Below are 20,220 nucleotides of genomic sequence, written 5' to 3'. Positions count from 1 at the left end.
GCTCAGAGGGAAAGAGCTTGCGTAGCATGCACAGAGTTCTAGACTCAATCTCTGTCACTACAGACCTGCCATCTATCCAACCAGTCAATCAGCTAAACAACCAACCCCCTCAACTGACTAGTCAGTCTAACATACTCACCACACAACCAACCAATCATCCAAGTTACCAATTTACCAACCAACCAGTCAACTAACCAACTAACCAATCAACCAAACCCACCACACAACCAACTAATCAACCAAGTTACCAACCTACTAACCAACCAGTCAACTAACCAACTAACCAATCGACCAAACCCACCACACAACCACCAATCAACCAAGTTACCAACCAACCAATCAACTAACCAACAACTGACCAGTCACCCAAACCTACCAAACAAACAAACAAACAAACAAGCAAACAATCAACTAACCAATCAATCCAACAACCAACTCTACTGACTAGTTTTGTGTCAACTTGACACAGCTGGAGTTATCACAGAGAGAGGAGCTTCAGTTGAGGAAATGCCTCCATGAGATCCAACTGTAAGGCATTTTCTCAATTAGTGACCAAGGGGGAAAGGCCCCTTGTGGGTGGGACCATCTCTGGGCTGGTAGTCTTGGTTCCTTTAAGAGAGCAGGCTGAGCAAGCCAGGTGAGGCAAGCCAGTAGAGAACATCCCTCCATGGTCTCTGCATCAGCTCCTGCTTCCTGACCTGCTTGAGTTCCAGTCCTGACTTCCTTTGGTGATGAACAGCAGTATGGAAGTGTAAGCCAAATAAACCCTTTCCTCCCCAACTTGCTTCTTGGTCATGATGTTTGTGCAGGAATAGAAACCCTGACTAAGACACCAACTAACCAATCAGCCAAACCCACAAAACAACCAAATAACCAAGGAATCAATCAACAGAGTTACATAAAAACTCATTAAATTGTGCATAAATATTAAACAACAGAAAACCCCCAAAGCAGGCTCAAGAGGCAACCAGGAACTTTTTCTGGCAAAGATGTTATGGGTGAGGGTAGGGTGGTCCTTCCATGACTTTTTTCTTGCCTCTGGCTCAGGTGATCTGGCCAGTGTCCTCTGGTAGAGAGCAGAGGGTGAGAAGCCAGCAGGCATTCTGGCCCAGTACCTGGTGTGTGTGTGTGTGTGTGTGTGTGTGTGTGTGTGTGTACATGTGCATGCAGTGGTAAGCACAGTCCATATGCAACAGTTCCCAGCATGGGTGTCTAAGAAGGAAGAACACTAGGTTGAAGGGTCCCTGGATGAGAAGCCCAGTAAGGTGGCAGAGCTGTCCCTGGGATAACGCTTTGAAGAACAGGCCAGTTTGGGACTTCACATCCCGTCCTGGATTCTCGTATGTTGGATTTCTAACCCTTGAAGTGGGCATATTGGGATGTGGGGTCCTGATACAACTTCTTTTCACAGAAATGATGCCAGGGGCACATACAGAGGCCCTGCCATGGACGGCATAGCGAGTGGACACAAACCATGAACCATGAGGCCTCCAGGAAACAAGCCCTACCTGCACCCTGCTTTTGGATGCCCACCTCCTGCTCTGTCATCAAAGCCACTCCCCAGTCTTCACTCTTCTCCTTACAGCTCTCACCAGCAGGTCCCTGACAAAAGACCCAGTGGTTCTCACTGCTAGAGTGCGGTCTTTGGGCTTGTGAGGAGCACAGCATCTCATCCCTGCTTTGCTTGCCAGAACCTACACTTCATTACGTCACTAGTCTCTTGATCCTGCTTCCCAGGCATGTCTCTGAGGTCCCTCATAAGGCCACCTGGGCCTCCCAACTGCTTGGAGCTTGTGGGGGACCTAAGGCAAACGAGTTCACAAATGACGTGTCTAGACAAGAAAAGAAGAAAAGATGTGCTACCAGTATGTGTTAGAAATCAAATCCGTTTTATTGAAACCATAGCAACAACCAGTGTGGCCCTGTTCATGCGAAGCACAAAAACTTACAATAAACTTTTGTACATAGGAAGTTGTAAAATATATCATTTTTCATAGAAAAAAAAAGCACACAGTAAACTGCGGGCTGAGAAAGCCTACAGATCATGGAGAATCGGCACACCCCTCTGAACAGACCGGGCACAGCTTGGAAGCAAATGGAAACTCTCACCCAACGCAGGACCAGGCCGGAGCTGGGGGGGTTGGGGGGATGTGCAGCTGGTGTGGGCGTGGTCACTTTAAGGAAGAGCTGATGGATGGACACACAGGGTCAGAAGGGCTCTGATGTAAGGTCTTGTCATTTGTGGTTTTGTTTCCTCCAGTTTCAAACTATTGATGAAGGTGATCGATCGAGGCTGCTAGGCCAGGCTCTGTGCCTGATGGAAGGGCAGCCAGGGAACTCAGAGAACCTCAGTACAGACTCACACAGCAAGTTCCCTGAAGATGGGATTGGCTGCTCATTCTAGAAACCCAGAAGGGGTATGGTTTTCCTTACCACGTCAGCCTTGCCCTGCTGGCTTGGTGAAGGGTCCTACGGCAGCACTCCTTGTATCGGGAAGTTTCCCAGATGTTTGGTAGCAACCAGAGGTCCCCTTCCACAGACTGCGCAGATGTCTGCTCCAACATCTGGAGTGGAAGAGTTTATGCCCTCAAAGACACCACACCCACACCCATGAGGCAGAAACAGCCTAGTGAAAGGCTGACTAGAGCTGGTTCAAGGCTGTGTGCTTTTTATAATCTCCCCAGAAGGGGTGGATTGGGGAAAAGCTATCTTAGCACTCAGGAGGCCAGCCTGGGCTACATAATGAGGTCAAGGCCAGCCTGGACTACCATAGTGAAACTGTCTCAAACAAATAAACATTTAACCCAACTAGGGGGAGAGATTTGTTCAGACTCCCTTAGGGTTTTTTTCTTTTCTTTTTTTTTTTTAAAGAACCATTTGTACTTTGCTCCTGTGAATGTGTGTGGTGCCTGTGGAGACCAGAGATCTCTTGAACGGCCTGTGAATAGTGAGAACTGAGCGCAGGTCCTCCGGTAGAGCAACAAGATCTGTTAACCACCAAGCCACCTCCCCAGCCTTTTGATTGGGGGGATGGTGTTCTGTTTTATTTTTTAACCCCCTTCCCTTTTTTTTTTTTTTTTTTTTTGGTCTAAGAAATATTTGGCTGGAGCACGCAACCCTGTTTGTGTTTGGCTAGCACTCACCGGCAATCTGCCCCATGCTCAGGACTGGGGTGGGATTCCACCTTCTCTAGAGTAAAGCTGTTTACAGAAGCATGCTTCATTTTACAGTGGGTTTGGACCAGGCTCCTAAGTGATGGGAGCCAGGGCTCACCACACTCTTGGAGCCTGGGGATGCTGGCAGGCACTGAGGGGTTCTTCCTGTGTGTCCCGGGCCCCTCTTTCTGGTGGCTGGTGTGTCATGGGTGGTTTTACAACCACAGGCCACTCCATTAACCCCCATGAGGAATGTGCCAGGAATCTACTCCTCCCACAGCTTAAAAACTAGGTCACCCAAACCAGGGGGAAGTGACGTTCAATTGTCACTCTTGACGGCGGCTGGGAGGCAGCCCTTATTCTAAGAAGTGAGAAGACATCTGAGACCTGGAGCCTCTTGCAAAGCCAAACCCCAGAGGAGGACACCTAGATCTGCTGAGGGTGGGGCAGATGCCACAGGGTCAGGGAATGGTAGGGAAGGCTCCTGATGTATTGGTCCTCCATGAGACCAAAGGTCATGTGAGAAAAGGCCACACAGACAAGGACAAAGACAAGATAAATCTCTGGAGTGCTACCAACTTTAAATAGACCAGCTCTGCTGGACTTATAAGCACGTGACTGCCAAAAAGGTTGGGGAATGTGAGCACGGATAGACACCACCAGGGCAGAGCCCAGGTCTTGCTCGGGGCTTCTCCCTGCAGCCCATCTGTCTGACCAGCAAACACAGACCCCATTTCTCTGTCGGTAGGACGGACTGTAACCTTATAGCTGTCGACTCTTGTCACCCAGACAAGAGCCCCATTCATGACATATCTCAAACCTGTATCCTCAGGGTTCGAAAGCCTTCCCCCTCCACCACCAAAGAAAACATGGCAAGGAGTGTCTCAGTGAGCAGCTCCTGAGAGGAGGTGAGCCACCAGATGGGGACCGCCACCTGGCCAGCCTGGGCACTGGTTGTCCAGCCAAGAGACTCCACGGCACGCTGCTCATGAGGGGGAAGGTGCTCGGTCACCCTCACCAAAGGCCATGGAGGCCCAGGACGTTCAATGACACCAAAAGGAAGATTCCTGACTCTCTGTCACCCCCCACCCCCAAAGGACAAAGTACAGATAAAAAGCAGGACCCCGAATCCCAGTAGATGACACCCCCTTCTCCCCAGGTCGCCAAATTCACTGCCTGACGGCGAAGATCCGGAAGGCGTTTCCGTTCTGAGGAGTGTTCAGGCTGCAAGAGAAGAGGGAGAAGGAAGTTAGAAGAGAAAGCTGTGGGCAAAGGAATGGCCGATAGGGCCAATGTGGTAAGGTCAGAGCCCACAGAAGTCACACCCAGCTGGACGAGCCCACATGTGCCGACAGGAAGCTGTGGTGTGAGCCCAGGCTGAGGTTGCGGAGCGACTCTCTGGGTTTTACTGACACCTGTCTCAGACATCTGGTTGACAGATGATTTAAGGGGTGGCTTGAAGGGAACACACACCCGAATGCTACCCAAATATGCCATCATGGGTCTGCTATCCTTTCCAGGCAGGGCTATTGTTACTGTCGGTACATACAGGGGAGGAATCAAGAGAGGCACACGGTTAATCAAAACCACATTCTTCCGATGGGAGACAAGTCCTTCAGGCCCTTGGTTGGTTTTTGAGATGGGCCTTATGCAGCCTAGGTTTATCTCCAACTCGTTATATAGATGAGATGACCCTGAACTCCTAATCCTGATGCCTTCCCCTCCCAAGTGCCACCACCCCCAGTTTATGCCATGCTGGGAATTGAACCCCAGGCTTCATGCATGCCCGGCCAGCTAGGCAAGCACTGTGCCACTGAACTACGTTCCTAGCTCTCAACCAGATGTTGAAAACACCGTTACAGAACTATACTGCCCTGTGAAACTCAGCCATGTCCTCTGGCCTCTACACCAGCACCTAGGTATACACACCCACGAAATGAGGAAGCATTAAAAGGGGTCCTTCCGGCTCCCCCCCTTCTGTGCTGGCACCTCTGCCTCTGTGAATTTGTCTGTTCTGGAAGACATGTGCTTTCCACCATCAGAGGTGTAAGCTTGGGAGGTGGATTGCTATCAACCTACATTCACCTTTTAAAGGCTTCTCAAGTGGCCACATTGTGTCTGTGCCTACCCACAATGCATTGAGCATTTCAGATGCTCTGCAGCCCCACTGACAGCTGTTGTCTTATGGCCGCTGTGCAGATACTCTGGGTACCCTGGCCTGAATCTGCATCTCCATTGCTTTGGTGTGCTGAGTGACTCTCCCTGGTCCAGAAGCTGTCCCTGGAGCATGGCTGGGCAGATGGATTTCCTGGTGTGGGCAGTTCTTTTTAACGTGGTAGTAGGGATGGAACCTAAGACCCTGTGCATGCCAGGCAAGCACTCTGCCACCGAGATACAGCCCAGTCTCATCTCCAAAGTCCCCAACTGGGTTACCGTAATGTTGAGTTGTAAGAGTTCACACACAGGCCACGTTCCCATTTGCAGGCACACACATGCTCACACACACACACACACACACACACACACACACACACACGAGCTATGAAATCCTTTAGTACATACACAATTTGGAAAACTGTTCTCCCATTCTGTAGCTAGACTTCCGGCCTCTCTTCCTCCCTTCCAAACCTGAACCCTACCTCTCTTTATTACTCTCCTTCCTTCCTTTGAGAGGAAGTTTATCTTCTCACAGGTCTAGGGCCTGGTCACAGAGGTCTCCTGTAAGGCCACTCTCTTGTCTACAGACAGCCAGGATTTTGTTGTTACAGAAAATAACAGCTGTAGCCCTGGCTGGCCCGGAACTCTTTCTGTAGACCAGGAGAGCCTACAACTCAGAGATCTGCCTGCCTCTGCCCCCAGAGTGCTGAGATCAAAGGCGAGCAACAACGCCCAGCTCCTAGCCAGGCCTCTTGCTGGTGGCCACACAACCTGCTCTCCGAGCTTACTTACTTGGTTCTACTTTTCTGTCGTCTCTTAAAACTTATTTTTATTTCATGTGTGTTCCCAAGTGTTTGCATGCACACTATGTGTACGCATGCCCAGGAGGACAGAAGAGGGATTCGGAACCCCCAGAGCTAAGTTACAGGCACTTGTGACACCCGGTCTTCTGCAAGAGTGCTGAAGGCCCTTAACCACGGAGCCATCTCTCCGTCCCTCTTCTCTTCGTTTTCTTAATGGTGTCTTTTAAAATACAAAGGTTTAAAATGACCTAATTTATCATTTTCTCCACAATTATGCTTTTGGTGTTATATTGAACAAGGCAATAGCTCGTTCACAATCGCACACACTCATGCTTACCTTCCTCTAAGAGTTTTTAGGGTTTAGGCCTGCCAGTCACTCGAGTGTGCTCTCAGATGTGCTAGGTACTCTGGCCCAGCTTCACAGTCTCACGTGACAACTGTCATCTGGGAGCCTGTCCTTACACCAGAATTAAAAGGAAAAATAAAGGCCAGGGACGTGACTCAGTGGGCAAAAAGTTCAGTGGACAGAGCCTGAGCCTGATCCCTGGACCCCCTGAACATCATGTGCATGTACATGCGTGCTCATGCGTGCACGCACACTCATATACACTCACACACAAATATACACATAAACACACACAAGCATACACGTATACACTCATACACACACAAGCACATACATAAGACATACACACTCACACAAACACACACATATACACTCACACACACAAACACCCTCATACACACACAAGCACATAACACACAGGCCAGTATGTCACATACAAACACACACATATTCTCTCACACACACTAAGACACACACACACACACACACACACACATATTGATCCGACTCTCGCTTTCTTCCCTTTATAACAAAACTTGGAGTTTTACTTTTGTTTATTTGTTTTCGGAGCTGGGGTCTGGCTGTGTAACCCAGGTTGGCCTTAACCCTGTCTGTGGCGCTCCTCCTACCTCAGCCCCCTGTGTCCTAGAATGTTCTTATTCTGTTTTCTCAGCTGCAGAGAACCCTGCTAGGCTTATGTTATATTTATCTGGGATTCTGGAGATGGAGACGGAGTTCTTTCTAGTCATTTCATTGGCAGACAAGACCACCGCTGTCTAGAAGCTTTGCGCACCCACTTGTGAGACCTGCAGCCACCGAGGTTGGTATTGTGGGATCAGAGTCCAGGAATGAGCCGAAACTGGTGGCACATTTGGGAGGCTGAGGTATAAGGACCGTGAATTCTAGGCTAGCATGGGCTACACAGCAAGATTATGTTTTCAAGGGGTAAAGAATGGTCCCGGGGATATGGCAATATAGTTACTGGCTTAGCACAAGGCTCCAGTTTCCACCCTCAGCATCCCACAAAAATAATCATGATAACAACAATAAATTAAAGGCCTGGGTGCATCTGAGAGCTCGACAGCAGCCAAAATGTTTCTTGTAAACATCGCACTAATTGGTACCTCCTGCAGGAGGCGTGCAGGGTGGCCTGTTAACCTGCGAGGTCCTAGGCTCAGTGGGGAAGTGTGTCCTTAGTTACAGCATCTTATGAAGATGCCTGAACAGCCTGGCCACAATGTATCAATGCTGTTTCCTGCAGGGTCTCCACCGGGAACGAGAGAACCCAGATTGGACCAAACTCCTAGGCCTGACAGCTGGCCAGGCCCTGGGCGGCCCAGAGCACTACAGTCCTGTGGGAACAGCTGCTTGGAATTCCTGCTTGTTTTTCTGCCTTCCCTGTGGCAGCCCCATGCTCTTGGCTACCCCAGGGCTGAACCCTGGAAAAACGTATCAGATAAGCATGCGCAGAGACATGGTGCAGGGCAGAGGCGTGAGACCAGGACATGGTGGGCTATTCTCAGGGGCTGCCAAGACCAAGCAGAGAGATGGGGGGTGGGGGGCAGCTGCCCAGGGCCAGGCTCACCCAGCAGCTGGTTTCTCGAAAGTGCTTTCCGCCCCTTGGGTTTCAGGCTGAACAGCTCCCAGGGCTCTGTCCACTGAGTAGCCAGGAGAACCACCCAGGGCCACGTGTTCCCTGCCTGCCCCACATGTGAGCAAGCCACGTGGGGGAAGAGAACTGGAAAGCTTTCTGGCAGGAGGCTGGGTGCTGGCACACGCAACCGTGACAAGAGAGGCCTAAGGCTGCCAACCAGGCTGGAGGATTCTGGCTGGAGCACCCAACATCTTGCCTGGTACTACGGAGCACTTCAGGGTAGTGTCTGCACCCCTGATAGCAGGGAGCCCAGCAACGGGGTCCCCATGTGAATGATGGTGCCTCTGCTCTCTTCCTGAAGCCACAACACTTAAGTTTAGCAGGTCAGGCGCACACTGTGTGTGTCTGAGGAAGGTGTGTAGGGTATGGAAATCATAAAGTAAGCTCTCCCTAGCCCTGCCTTTCACAAACCCAACCCCTCAGACGCTCTTTATGGTGAGCTCGAGACCCCCACAAATGTCTGGAGAAGGCATAGCTGAAGCACTCTGAGGCTGTTTTAGGAGATTATAAGGGAGTCGGGGGTGAGGATGAACCACAGCTGGCATCAGGTATCTCTCTCAATTGCTCTCCACTTTACTTTTGAGACAGGGTTAGCTAGAGTTAGCCCTTTGGCTAGGCTGCGTGGCAAGCAAGCCTCCAGGACAGGCCTCTCTTCATCCTTATAACATATAATCTTTAAAAAAAATTTAAAAAGAATTTGACTTTTTAAAAGCTATCTGAAGACTCCCAGACAGTTCTAAATGACTTGCTGGACTCAACAGCTTGTCTGTCATTCAACTACTGTTCACTACAGACCAATTACAAGATAGGCTCCGGTTTCAGCATGTTGTGGGGGATGGTCGCAAAACAGATGGATTCTGGCCTTCAAGGAGCTTACACCAGACAGACACGTGCAAGGAAATGACAAAGTAATGATGTGGGAAAGAAGCTGACAGGCTGAATCTGGAGGGGGACAGTGTCAGGAGGGAGAAGGGTGCCTGCCAGGGGGCATCACTTGCCTTCAGATTTAAACGGCAGAAAAGATCAGCCACAGGCACACAGGGAGTTGAGAAGGCTCGGAGTCAGAAGCCAGGAAGTGCAAAGGCCCTGGGGCAGAAATGGCCTCCACATGTTCCAAAATAAGGAAAGACCATGAGGTGTAAGCGTGGTGGGGCTGTGCCAGGGGAGGACACTGTGTGGAGGAGACGTGTGTCTAGGCACTGGCAAGTGGCTTTTGTTCCCAGCACAGCAGGAATCCATTGGCAGGAAGGACTGTAGGAGACGGGTGCAGACTTGAAGTGGGCATGGTATAGCTGGGGCCATTCACTAAAAGGAAGTTACCTGAGGGACCTCCTAGGAGTGTGTGGGATTGCACCAAGATGTTCCTCATCTGATTAGTTCAGAAAAATGGATGGGGAAGGAAGCAGCCGGATATGACGCCATCACGGTAAGCAATCAGCATGTGCTGGAGAGTACCGTGAGCCACTAACCCAGGCAGTATGGTGAAACATCTATAGTGCCCGTCCCTGCCACCAGTGCAGTCCCCTCTCAAAAACAAGCGCGGACTGGGCATGGTGGTGTACCCTTTTAATCTTAGCTCCTAGGAAGCAGAGGCAGGCAGATTTCTGATTATGAGGCCAGCTTGGTCTGTGCAGGGAGTTCTAGGTCAGCCAAAGCTATTACAGTGAGACCCTGTCTAAAACATAAATATATATATTATTACTATCAGGGCCCGGGAGGTGGCTCAGCAGGTGGGAGAGCTAGCTGCACAGCCTGAGAAGCTGGGGTTGATCCCTGGAACTTAAGTAAGAGGCCAATGTGCTGGAAGTCATCTGTATTCCCGGATCCCCACAGCTAGATGGAAGAGACAGGAATTCTCATGACCAGCTAGTCTGGAGTACTCTGCTCAGCAGATCCTGTCTCAAGAAGGTGGAAGGAAAGAACTGACTCCCTACATCTGTCCTCTGACAAGACACACACACACATACCACAGTACACACACATACACAACTCCAAGGACACACACACACTCTATGGTATACACACTGCATGGACATACACACTGTGGTACACACACACACACACACACACACACACACACACACACACACACACTGTGGCACACATACACTCCATGGTACACATACAAACATGTTCCATGGACAAACAAATTCTGTGATATACATACATACATACATACATACATACATACACTCCATAGATACACATACACTCCATGAACACACACATATTCCAAGGACACACACACACATTGTTTTTACTACCTCTTTTTAAAGCCTCTTGAATCCTACGAAGGACAAAAGAGGAGAGAGGCAGGGATGCCTTCTTGAAGGCCAGAGCATAGCTGGCCTGGGTCTCTGCAGAGAGCCTTGGAACCAGACCTCTACAGGGCAGGCAGGGCAGCCCAGCAGTGCTAGCATCTGGGAGGAAGAGCTCTTGCCATTTGGAACCTTCTAGCACTGCCTGGAGTGAGCAATAGGACAGCTACTTCTGGTGCAGCACAACCTGTGCCTCCATGGGTTGGCAGCCGGAGTCATGGAGTCCTGGGACACAGAGGTCCCTGACTCTGGCCTTGGAAAGGAAAGGGTTGCCTTCTAATTGCTAAGAGATGCTGAAGTTGGGTCTGCTGTGCAGGCCTCTCTTCCCAGCTACTCGGGAGGCTGAGGTTGGAGGATCCTTGGTCCAAGCCCTATCTGGGCTACAAAGTGTATTCAGGTTCAGCCCGTGATACTAAGGAAGAAATGGTCCCAAAATTACAATGTAAAAAAGAGGGGTTGGAGATGTGGATCCGGAATGAGAGTGCTGGTCTAGAGTGGTGAGACCCTGGGTTCAAGTCAGAGTAGGAAGGGAACGAGGAAGGGAAGGAGGGAGGGAGGGAGGGAGGGAGGGAGGGAGAAGAGAGGATGGGGGATTGTGCTGTTATTGTCCCTATGCACACATGCAGCTCTCCCCCTAGACAGATGTGTATGTGCTGGACCAAGTCTCACCCCAGTACTGACAAAGACTGTCAGAGTCTGCACTTGAGAGCCTGAGGCAGGGGGATCACAAGCTCTGGGCTAGCCTGAGCTTTTTAAGATGCAATAATGAGCTCCTGCCTCAGGGAAAACGAAAAGGAAAATAAACCCAAAACCAAACCAAACCAAAACGACCCCCAAGCAGACCCCATTTGTCTCCCTTTCTTTCTCTGAGCCTCATTTTGCACTTTTGATAATCCAGGTTTGCCCAAGCACTCGCTCCTGAGAGACATCTGAAGCCCTGGGCTTAAAGTCAAATGCAGCAAACACCTCCACACTTTTTACAGAGGCTACTGGAGCTGCTGGGGCCTGTAGCGCTCCCGGTGTGTCTGTTGACCCTTAGGGTAGAGATTATCTCTGTTACCCATGCCCTTCCTCAGCCCAGGTCAGAGTTGCTCATACTGTTGACTAAACAATTCCACAGCCAGGCAAAAGCCTGTCTGAACACACCCCCTGCCGATACTTTACTGTGCAGGGCAGGTGACTGGGAATGCCCCGTTGCCCTGCTTTAGGAAGAGCCTGAGCCTGGCAGACATCTATGCTGGTGCCTGCTCTCTGTGAGGATGCTGCCCAGCCCATGTAAGCCACAAGACTGGGAGAGAACAGGCTGTCCTGGAGACTCACGCCCCACACCCACCTTTCACAACTTCCAGGAAACCTCCTTCCCCAAGAAGACCATTGTGAAATCAAAGCTGTCACATCAGCTAGCATGGGTAGCACCCCCTACCACTCAGGACTTAAAATGCTGTTTGCCAAGCAAGGAGTGGTACCATGGGCCTAATAACCTTAGAACTTGGGAAGTCGGGGCGGGAAGATTAGAAGTTCAAGGACATCCTCAGCTCCACAGTGAGTCAGAGGCCATCTTGGTTTACATGCGACCTTATCTCAAATGAACAAAATGAAAATAACGGGGGCCAGTGGGATGGCTCATCAGATAAAGGGGCTTGCTGCCAAGCCTAACCATCTGAGTTCCATCCCCGGGACCCACATGTGGAGGAGAGAACCGACTCCTGCAAGTTGCCCTCTGACCTTTACATGTTGCTGTGGAACATGAGTACACACACACACACACACACACACACACACACACACACACACACACACAATGTAAAGATAAATAAAAATTATTTTAATTAGAAATAAAGTGCTATTTGGAAAACACTGGCCACAGAATGTCCTATAACTTAATGACCATTGGGACCACCTCTAACCCCTCTAGGGTCTCAGCAGTTACTGGATCTGAAACCAGTTCCTGCAACTCACTGGGACAGGCTACCAAGACCTCCCAGTCACGTCACTTCAAGCATCAAGGATGCTGGAGGAAGACAAACATGTCTGCCATGCCCAAATATGTCTGCTGGAGCCTTGTGGCCAAGAAGGGCCCAAGCTTCTTATACTTTGACAAAAGTGACCTGCTCTCTCGCCTGGGTCTCGCTTCTGTCTGTCCTACCAGGTGGCCAGGCCTACACCACAGGACAGGGGTCCAGCTTCGCACTACTTGATGGATCCAGTGACTGGGAACATGAGGGCCTCCCGTGTGGAGGAGGCCACAGGAGTGGGTATGGACTAAAGAGTCCCACTGTGTCAGGAGAAGGGAACATGTGTGAGGGCTTCATGTTCCTTTGAAAGCCAATTCAGGTGACTCTAGAAATGAAGCTACCTACTCCTGTAAAAAGGACCCATTTTTCAGGGTTTGGAACAACTGGAGAGAGCAGCCAGGGTTGCTGGACCCCATCATCCACTTCATAGGAGCCGCTTTGCTGTAGCTTTTGATTCCCAATCACAACTTTCCCTCCTGGGGGCGGGGGGGGGGGGGCGAGAAATGAGCCTTACAAGGCTTAGGAAGCTCCTGAGACTTACAGGATTCACTAGGCCCATCACATAGCGCAGGAGCGAGACAGACCTCAGATGTCAGAGAACACAAGAAAGCAGTGTCCACTGCCTCACAAGCTCATACCTCTGCGGTCTCCAGAATCATGAGAATGAAAGGCCACGGCAGCCAGGGTGTATCAGTATGAGCCAGGATCTCAACTCTATCTGCATTAGGAAGGTGTCCTGACAATCCCTCAGCAAAGCTAGAGGGTAGAGGAAGCAGAGCCTTCTCTGAAGTGTATGTCCTCAGGAGGAAACCACATGGGAAATGGGTCTTTGCAATCCATTTCCACAGAATAGGGTCACACGAACAAAATTAGCCTAGAGGCCCGGACCAAAGGCTATCCTGAAAAACATTCTAGAAAGTCATGCTAAAGCCTCAGAGGTCAGCTGGGGAATCTGAGAGTACACCTGGAGTATGTGCCAATGTCCCACAAGAAGGGAGCTTATCACTGTGGCTCAGGCCTCAAAGTGTGAATGGCCCTAGATAGTGGTAAAGTGCCTGGAGCCACATGCACTGGACACTGCTCCAAACTACAGCCAGCAGACACAGCAGGGGCAGGAAGTTAGCCCTGTGATTGCATAAGAGCAACCCCAGAGCTGTCAGCAAGGCCCTTACTTCCTGCCTGTCACCACCAGGCCCTGTCTCAATGACTTGTCTCCCATCCCATGAGGCCGGGGAAGCTGGCAGAAATACCAAACACAGATGCAGCTACAGGGAGGAGTGGGTGTCACAGTCCCTTGGTCCTGCTGTGCTCAATTCACAGAGATAAAAACAGCTTAGGGAGACTAGCCACCAGGCTGAGGTGACAGGCGTCCAAATCACAGGGGGCAGGTGGAGATCAAAAAAGTCTACAGGGTCCTGAATTCCCCATACAGCTTTTAAGACTACACTGCCAGAGAGCATTTCTATAGCATGTGTGCAGCTTTCAGAGCTGTTGGGGCAGTAGAACTTGGTTCCCTATGTCTTATGGAATAAATGCACACATGCACGCACACACACACACACACACTCATAATACACACGTATACGCACACATATGTGTGCATGTACACATATGTATGCCTGCACGTGTGTGCAATATACACACATGTATACATGCATATGCATAGACATATACACATGTGCACACACATGCACACTCATATACACGTATGCATGCATACATCTGTGTGCATATACACACATGTATGCATACACAGGTGTAGACATATACACACATGCACACACGAGGAATGAGAGGTAGAAGCCTACATGCCAAAAAAAAAAAAACAACAAAAAATGCACAGCTGTTTTCCCAGGTGATGGACAGCAGATAGATGCTAAGATCCAGGAATATCTAATATTCCTACATTTTCCACAAAGACAAAGAAAAGGAAAACCTGGAAAGCCAAAGAACGGACAGAGAGAGGACCGAAGGCTTGGCCAGGACCCGGTAGTGACGATGAATTAACCAGCTTTGAAAAGTAAGGAGCTGCCGGGCCCGAGGGCCAGCCCTACCTCTCCGACTGCACCCCGTTCCTGAGGGAGCCCACGTAGCTCTTCTTTTTGTCCACGGGCATCACATCTGCATAGCCACCAACCTCGTCAACGATGACACCTGCGTGCACAGCGGCCTTACAAATGCTGGAAGTCTGCAGGGACAGGAGGCTGTGTGTCAGACCCGGGACCCGGGGTCTGGTGCTACAGATCACGCTGACCCCAGGAAACAGCCCACGCGACCTCAGCTCTGGAATGACCCTCAGAGGATGTGCTCTGTCACTCATCTGTCACCCACAAATACCTTTCAGAGCAGTCACACTGTGTGTCTGAACCTCAGGGAACTTAGTGGGGACCTAATGAAGACCCTGCTTCCATGGAGTCAAGGGAGCTAACAAACACAAACAAACATACAAGGGAGATCTGTGAGGAAAATAAAACTAGGTCATGAGGTGGCTGGCGGCTGGCGGCTGGCTGGAAGAGGCTGCTCCAGAGCAGCAGAGGACAGACTAGGGACAGAGACATTCCAGTTGCAGCATTCTAGGCAGTGGGAGGAGACTGTGCAGAGCCCCGAGGTAGAAGTGTCCCATCATGTCCCAGGAGGGGAAAGCAGGCTAAGGTGGCTGGTATGCAGTGACTCTGGGCATCGTGGACACAGGCGGATGCTCTCAGCTGTCTAGTGCATACCAGGCCGGTGCCGGGTGAACCGCTTCAGAGTCAAGTCCAAGGCTCATGGGACAGAAGATGGGCAGGACACATATCCGTTACTTTTCACCTAGGAGCAGGACCATCCAGTGTGGTCGCAGCCCAGGACCAGGGTGTCTGATGTCCATCTAAGGCTGAGAGCTGCCGAGCTAACTCCCTGACCACGTCCACCATGCTTTCCTTGGGCGGGGTCAGCCTTGTGGCTTAGACTGTGGATTCCACCCTTTTCCCCTGTGTGCTGGAGATGGAACCCGAAGCCTCGCAAATAATAGCCAAGTGCCCTGCCCTGGAACTGCACCCCCAGATCATGGTCTCCATCTCTGCTCTACCGCGGACCAGCTGCAGATGATGCACGTGTGTCTTCACCTCCTTCCTGAAGGTCTCAGGTGCACACCCTGGAGCTGAGCTGGTTGGCATAGGGAGGACCCATCTCCTGCCCAGCATGAGCGCATTCCGGCCCTGGCAGGATCTCAGTCCCCGCTGTGGCCTATTATCCTATTTGACCCAGCGACGCGGGTGGTGGCCGTCATTCCCATTTCTCAGGCCAGCAAGCTGGGCACACAGGGTCAGTCACTTTGCCAAAGCCACTTGAGATCTGTGGACGCCAACTGAAGCCAGTCACGGTGAGGGCGGGGTCAGCATAACAATGGTCCCCAGAGATGACCGCAGCCTAATCCCCAGACCTGTGAAGGCAGAAGGGGCTTGGCAGATGGGATTAAGTTAAGGATGTTGGGGTAGCAGATTACCAGGTTTATCACCGTGGCCCACGGACATCAGTGTCCTGTAACAGGGAAGGGCTCAGAGCTGGAACATAAGACTCCCTTCCCTGGACCACTGCTGGCATTAGTAGGCCAGGAGCCAAGGCCCGGGCGTGGCCTGGGGAGACTAGTACCTTCCAGGGCACTGGCTCTGTTGCTTGACCTCTTTCTGCATTGAAGAGCAGAGTCAGCTATGTACCCCACCGTCCCCAGAGATGTGTGACTGCATGGCCACATCCTGGAGTGCTACCTCCCAGAGCTGTAACCGAGGCACTCCTGGGAGAGCCTGCTTCAGGCTGCTTGACATCCGTCCTCCAAAACCGTGATACTCCATGAGAAGGTGTGTGGCCATTGCCTACAGGTTTGATTGACCATGGCTCTCTTCAGTCAGAGCCGCTTCGATCATTACATGAGACCCTCACGTAATCTAGCCTGTGGACATTCCAGCAAAACGGACGGGGCTCCCACGATCCTTAGAGACCCCCTGCTTCTTGAGGTTAGAGTTAATTGACTGGGTGGGATTTCTTCCTGTATAATCCTGAGCCACTCCAGGGGAAATCTTCACTGGTATAGCTACCTAAATACCATCCATGGGTCTTCCTGGTGGCCTGTGAGTCACCCACAGGACTATACATATACCTACTGGCTCACCAGGCTGGACCTGGATGGAATTCTTTCTTTGGTCTATGGGTGCTCTCTCCATCTAGGGAGAAATCAGCACTGTGTGGTCTCAGGAAAATTTGCCCTGCCCTCTGGGCCATTAGAATGGTTTCCAAAGGCTGGAAAACTCGGCAGCCACTCCAGCCTCCCACACTCGAGGCTCAAACACCAAAAGCCAGGTCTTTAACGCCATGATGACACATCTTGTCTTCTTCAGTCAACAGATGGTGCCAACGGGATCCTTATTCCCAAGTGGTCCTGGGCAGAGAGGCCTGTCAGGCTGGCGGTGACTGGCAGGGTCTGGTTCCGATCCTGAGCATGGCAGCATGGCTAGGCACCCTGTTGTCATGGAGAAGCATCTTCATTTTCCTCCCTTGAAGAAGGACGCACAAGTTCCAATTCCCAAAAAAGTCTGTGCTGCAAAAGGTTAAGTAAGAAGCGACAGACCCACACGTGTTCCTAAGGCCGGTGAAGACACTGGTGACACCATTACTCAGTTTCAGAATTCCCAGAAACCACTTCTCGGAGGCACGGTCTATGAGTGGACACAAACGGCTTACTGCGTGCTGACTGGCAACTGGCCAGTCGCTGCTTCTGTTCCTCAGATATGCTCGTCCTGTCTAGGGACTGGCATTTCCAGAAGCAAGGCATCGGTTTCCGCTGGGGCAAGTGCCAGGAGAAGCTTCCTAGTATTCTCCACGTCCCCTGGGGTTGCACATTCACCCCATGAGAGGCGAGCCTTCTCCAGAAGCCAAGAGGACGTGGCTGTGTCCTTCATTTCCCCCCCTTGAGGAATTCCAGATACCATGACGCCCACATTTCCTGGATGCGTGGCAGGCCGCTCTCACCTCTCATGTCTGGTGATGCTCACATCTCTGACGACTGACAGACAGACAGACACGCATCCTTCCCCTACCTCTCCTGCCACATGTAGAGGGTGTCCACTCTCCGCTCATGTGGGCTCGACATTAATTCTGGGTCATTTCACAACGACCCCTATGAGCTGAGAGGTTTACTGGTCAGCCCTGACATCTGGCAGCTGTGGGACCCAGGGCAGCCCGTACCCACTGCTCAATGTGCCGTGCCACGGGCAAAGGTGGCACTGAAAGTGTGCCCAGCTTGTCACTCACTCTGACATCATAAGCCCACAAGGTCAAGGAGATCACTGATCATTAACTATCCCTCTCAGATGGGAGATAGAGGGTTAGGAGCTAAACAACTTGCCCACAGTCCCTCGAGGACAGCAGAGCCATGGTCTCACAGCTTGGGACAGTGAAGAGCGATGGCAGCTGTGTTTCTCCAAGCAAGGTTCAGGGCTGCACATGACTTGTGTCATAGCAACTGCATAGACAAAGGTCACCAACTGCTGAACCCACTGTCACCATCTCCAGGACCCCAAACTCTCAAGGACTGTCCTTGAGTTCCAAGGCCCTTCTGCAGCAGCCTACAACCTCCAGCATCCCATGCTCCCTGGGAGTGTGTTCAAATGCAGGTTCTGTAGCTCTGTTCTGGTCCACTGGGCCAGGAGAGTTGCAGAGAGGCTGGGAGGCTCAACTACATACACACTGCTCTTCTCCGGGATCCTGATGCCCACACAATGGGAGTTTGTTTGAGCAGCAGATGAGGCAAGGAAACTGAGGTTCAGTGGGGAAAGAAATCCGAACGGGTAATTCCCCTGCCTGGGGCCAGCTCGGGCCTCTTGACCTCGGCTCTGGTGTCTGAGCCACACCCAGACGATCCTGCCGGCAGCTCACCACAAAGGGAGCTGCAGCCAGGACAGGCACTCTGCAAATGGCTGTATCCGTGGCCCTCGGAGGCCCTTCAAAGGTCTGGAGACTACACTCCCAAAATAAATCTCTTAGCTAAACAGACATTTTCCAAGAGGCAGCCTCATTTCCCAGAATACAAAGTGACCTAGAAACACAGGCCAGCAGAACCTAGGGATGGAGGCACACTCTTGCTCCATCTTCCTGCCCATGGCCTCTCTGTCTCTCTCTGTCTCTCTCTTTCGATCTCCCTCCCCCTTCTCTATTTTCTCTTCTCTTCCTTCCTTCCTACCTTCTGTTTGAAGGGTTTTTAGCATCAACAACGGCAGTTTCTTTTTGTGCAACAAATACCGACCCATTACTGTATGCCAGGCCCCAACAGAAGCCCTGCCACTTCCAAGGCTCAAAGCTCAAGGAGATTCCTTCATTAAAGGCTTCACTCACCTGCATGCCTGCTCCTGTCAAGCAGATATAGATAATCATAAAGAAGACCGAATAAGAGGAGAGGGGGAGAGTAAACTCATCTCGCTCTGCCACGCTTTCACTGTGGCATTTGGATCAAACTGTTCTGAGCCCTGCTTTCTCCCTTTGCACAATGATAAGGATCCTAGACAAGGTATTTGTCTAAAACTTAAGACACAGCAGATGCTCTCACACATGGGCGGGGGGAAAGGCACAGAGCGGCCTTGTTTTGGACTTTTCACTTTTTGCTTTATGTGTTTGGTTCCTATATTATTTGTTGCATACAGATTTGGTTTTCATATCTTCTTATGAAAAAAAAACTGCATTTTTCTGTGTATCTCTTGTGCTCTTACATGAAGAGTTAGTTGTTTTATTCCATTTAGTACATTTAAATTTGAGTTGTGTTTTATCAGGTAACTGGCATCTTTTTAAAAGGTTTGCATCTAGTTGAAATAGTTTTTGCAAGCCAGGTGTGGTGGTGCACGCCTTTAATCCCAGCACTCGGGAAGCAGAGGCAGGTGGATTTCTGAGTTCAAGGCCAGCATGATCTACAAAGTGAGTTCCAGGACTGCCAGGGCTATACAGAGAAACCCTGTCTCGAAAAACCAAAAAAAAAAAAAAAAGAAAGAAAGAAAAAAAAAGTTTTTGCCCATTCTTTTATTCTGAAAACATTTTAAAATCACAGTCTGGGACTTATCTTATTTTGTTTTCTCTGTTTCTTTTCCTTTTTTAGTTCTGAGGATGGAACTGGGGGCTTCCTATTAGGTGAGCTCTAACAATAAATACATCGTATTTTTCCTTCTTCATAAAAACTCTAACTTTCAGAACTCAATTTCAGCTAAACAGCTTTCCAGAAGGCTTTTTCTTTCCTCATAAAGGAAAAAAAAAAAAAAAAAAAAAAAAAGACAAGGAAAAAGGCTTAGTCATGAAGGCCACTTTGGCCTTAAGGAACTAAGTGACTTCACGCCTACAGGAATCTGGGACAATTGAAGGCAAATGGAAACAAAGATGGTGGTGGCAAGGAAAGAGGGCAGTTTGCAGAGGACCAGTAGAGTGTGAGGGACGGGTTAGCTGGAGACATGATCCGACCAGCTGGCAGGGTGTAGAGCTAGAAGATACCGTGGGCTGGACAAGTCTGGCTGGCTCTGTGATTTCCACTCATGAAGACAAAAAGACCTCAGAGGAATTGCCTGTGCTGTGAGGGAGAGGGGGGCAGGGCTCGGGCAGCTGGGGAGTAGGGAGGGGGAGGGGTCTGCCCCTTCTGGGTCACTTCGTCCCTAAGCCCTGGACATCAGAGGGAACAGGCTGAGCTCTGAAAAATCAACAAAGCAAAACTGGGCCTTCACATCTGAGTAAGGAGGGACGATGGGGGCACAGTTTTGTTTTCT

The 20,220-nt window shown here is 50.6% G+C and overlaps 1 protein-coding gene across 4 annotated transcripts in view; it reads right to left on the bottom strand.

Annotated features, from left to right (window-relative positions):
- Positions 1-1,867: 1,867 nt before the first annotated feature.
- The window catches only part of Crispld2 (cysteine-rich secretory protein LCCL domain containing 2), a 60,357-nt gene continuing 42,004 nt past the window's right edge, over positions 1,868-20,220 (bottom strand). For 2 of the 4 annotated variants that reach the window (NM_001310635.1, NM_030209.4), the window contains exons 14-15: positions 14,503-14,636; positions 1,868-4,379 (exon numbers count right to left, since the gene is read on the bottom strand). In NM_001310635.1, coding sequence (NP_001297564.1) covers positions 4,325-4,379; positions 14,503-14,636 — 189 coding nt within the window. In that variant the 3' untranslated portion in view covers positions 1,868-4,324. The remainder of the gene's footprint in view (positions 4,380-14,502; positions 14,637-20,220) is intronic. The other 2 variants (XM_006531508.1, XM_006531509.1) reach the window with 1 other exon arrangement.

Source organism: Mus musculus, chromosome 8, assembly GCF_000001635.26.
Source record: "Mus musculus strain C57BL/6J chromosome 8, GRCm38.p6 C57BL/6J".
NCBI classification, from domain to species: domain Eukaryota; kingdom Metazoa; phylum Chordata; class Mammalia; order Rodentia; family Muridae; genus Mus; species Mus musculus.
Note: the sequence above shows the minus strand (reverse complement) of the source record. Positions and strands in the feature narration are given on the sequence as shown.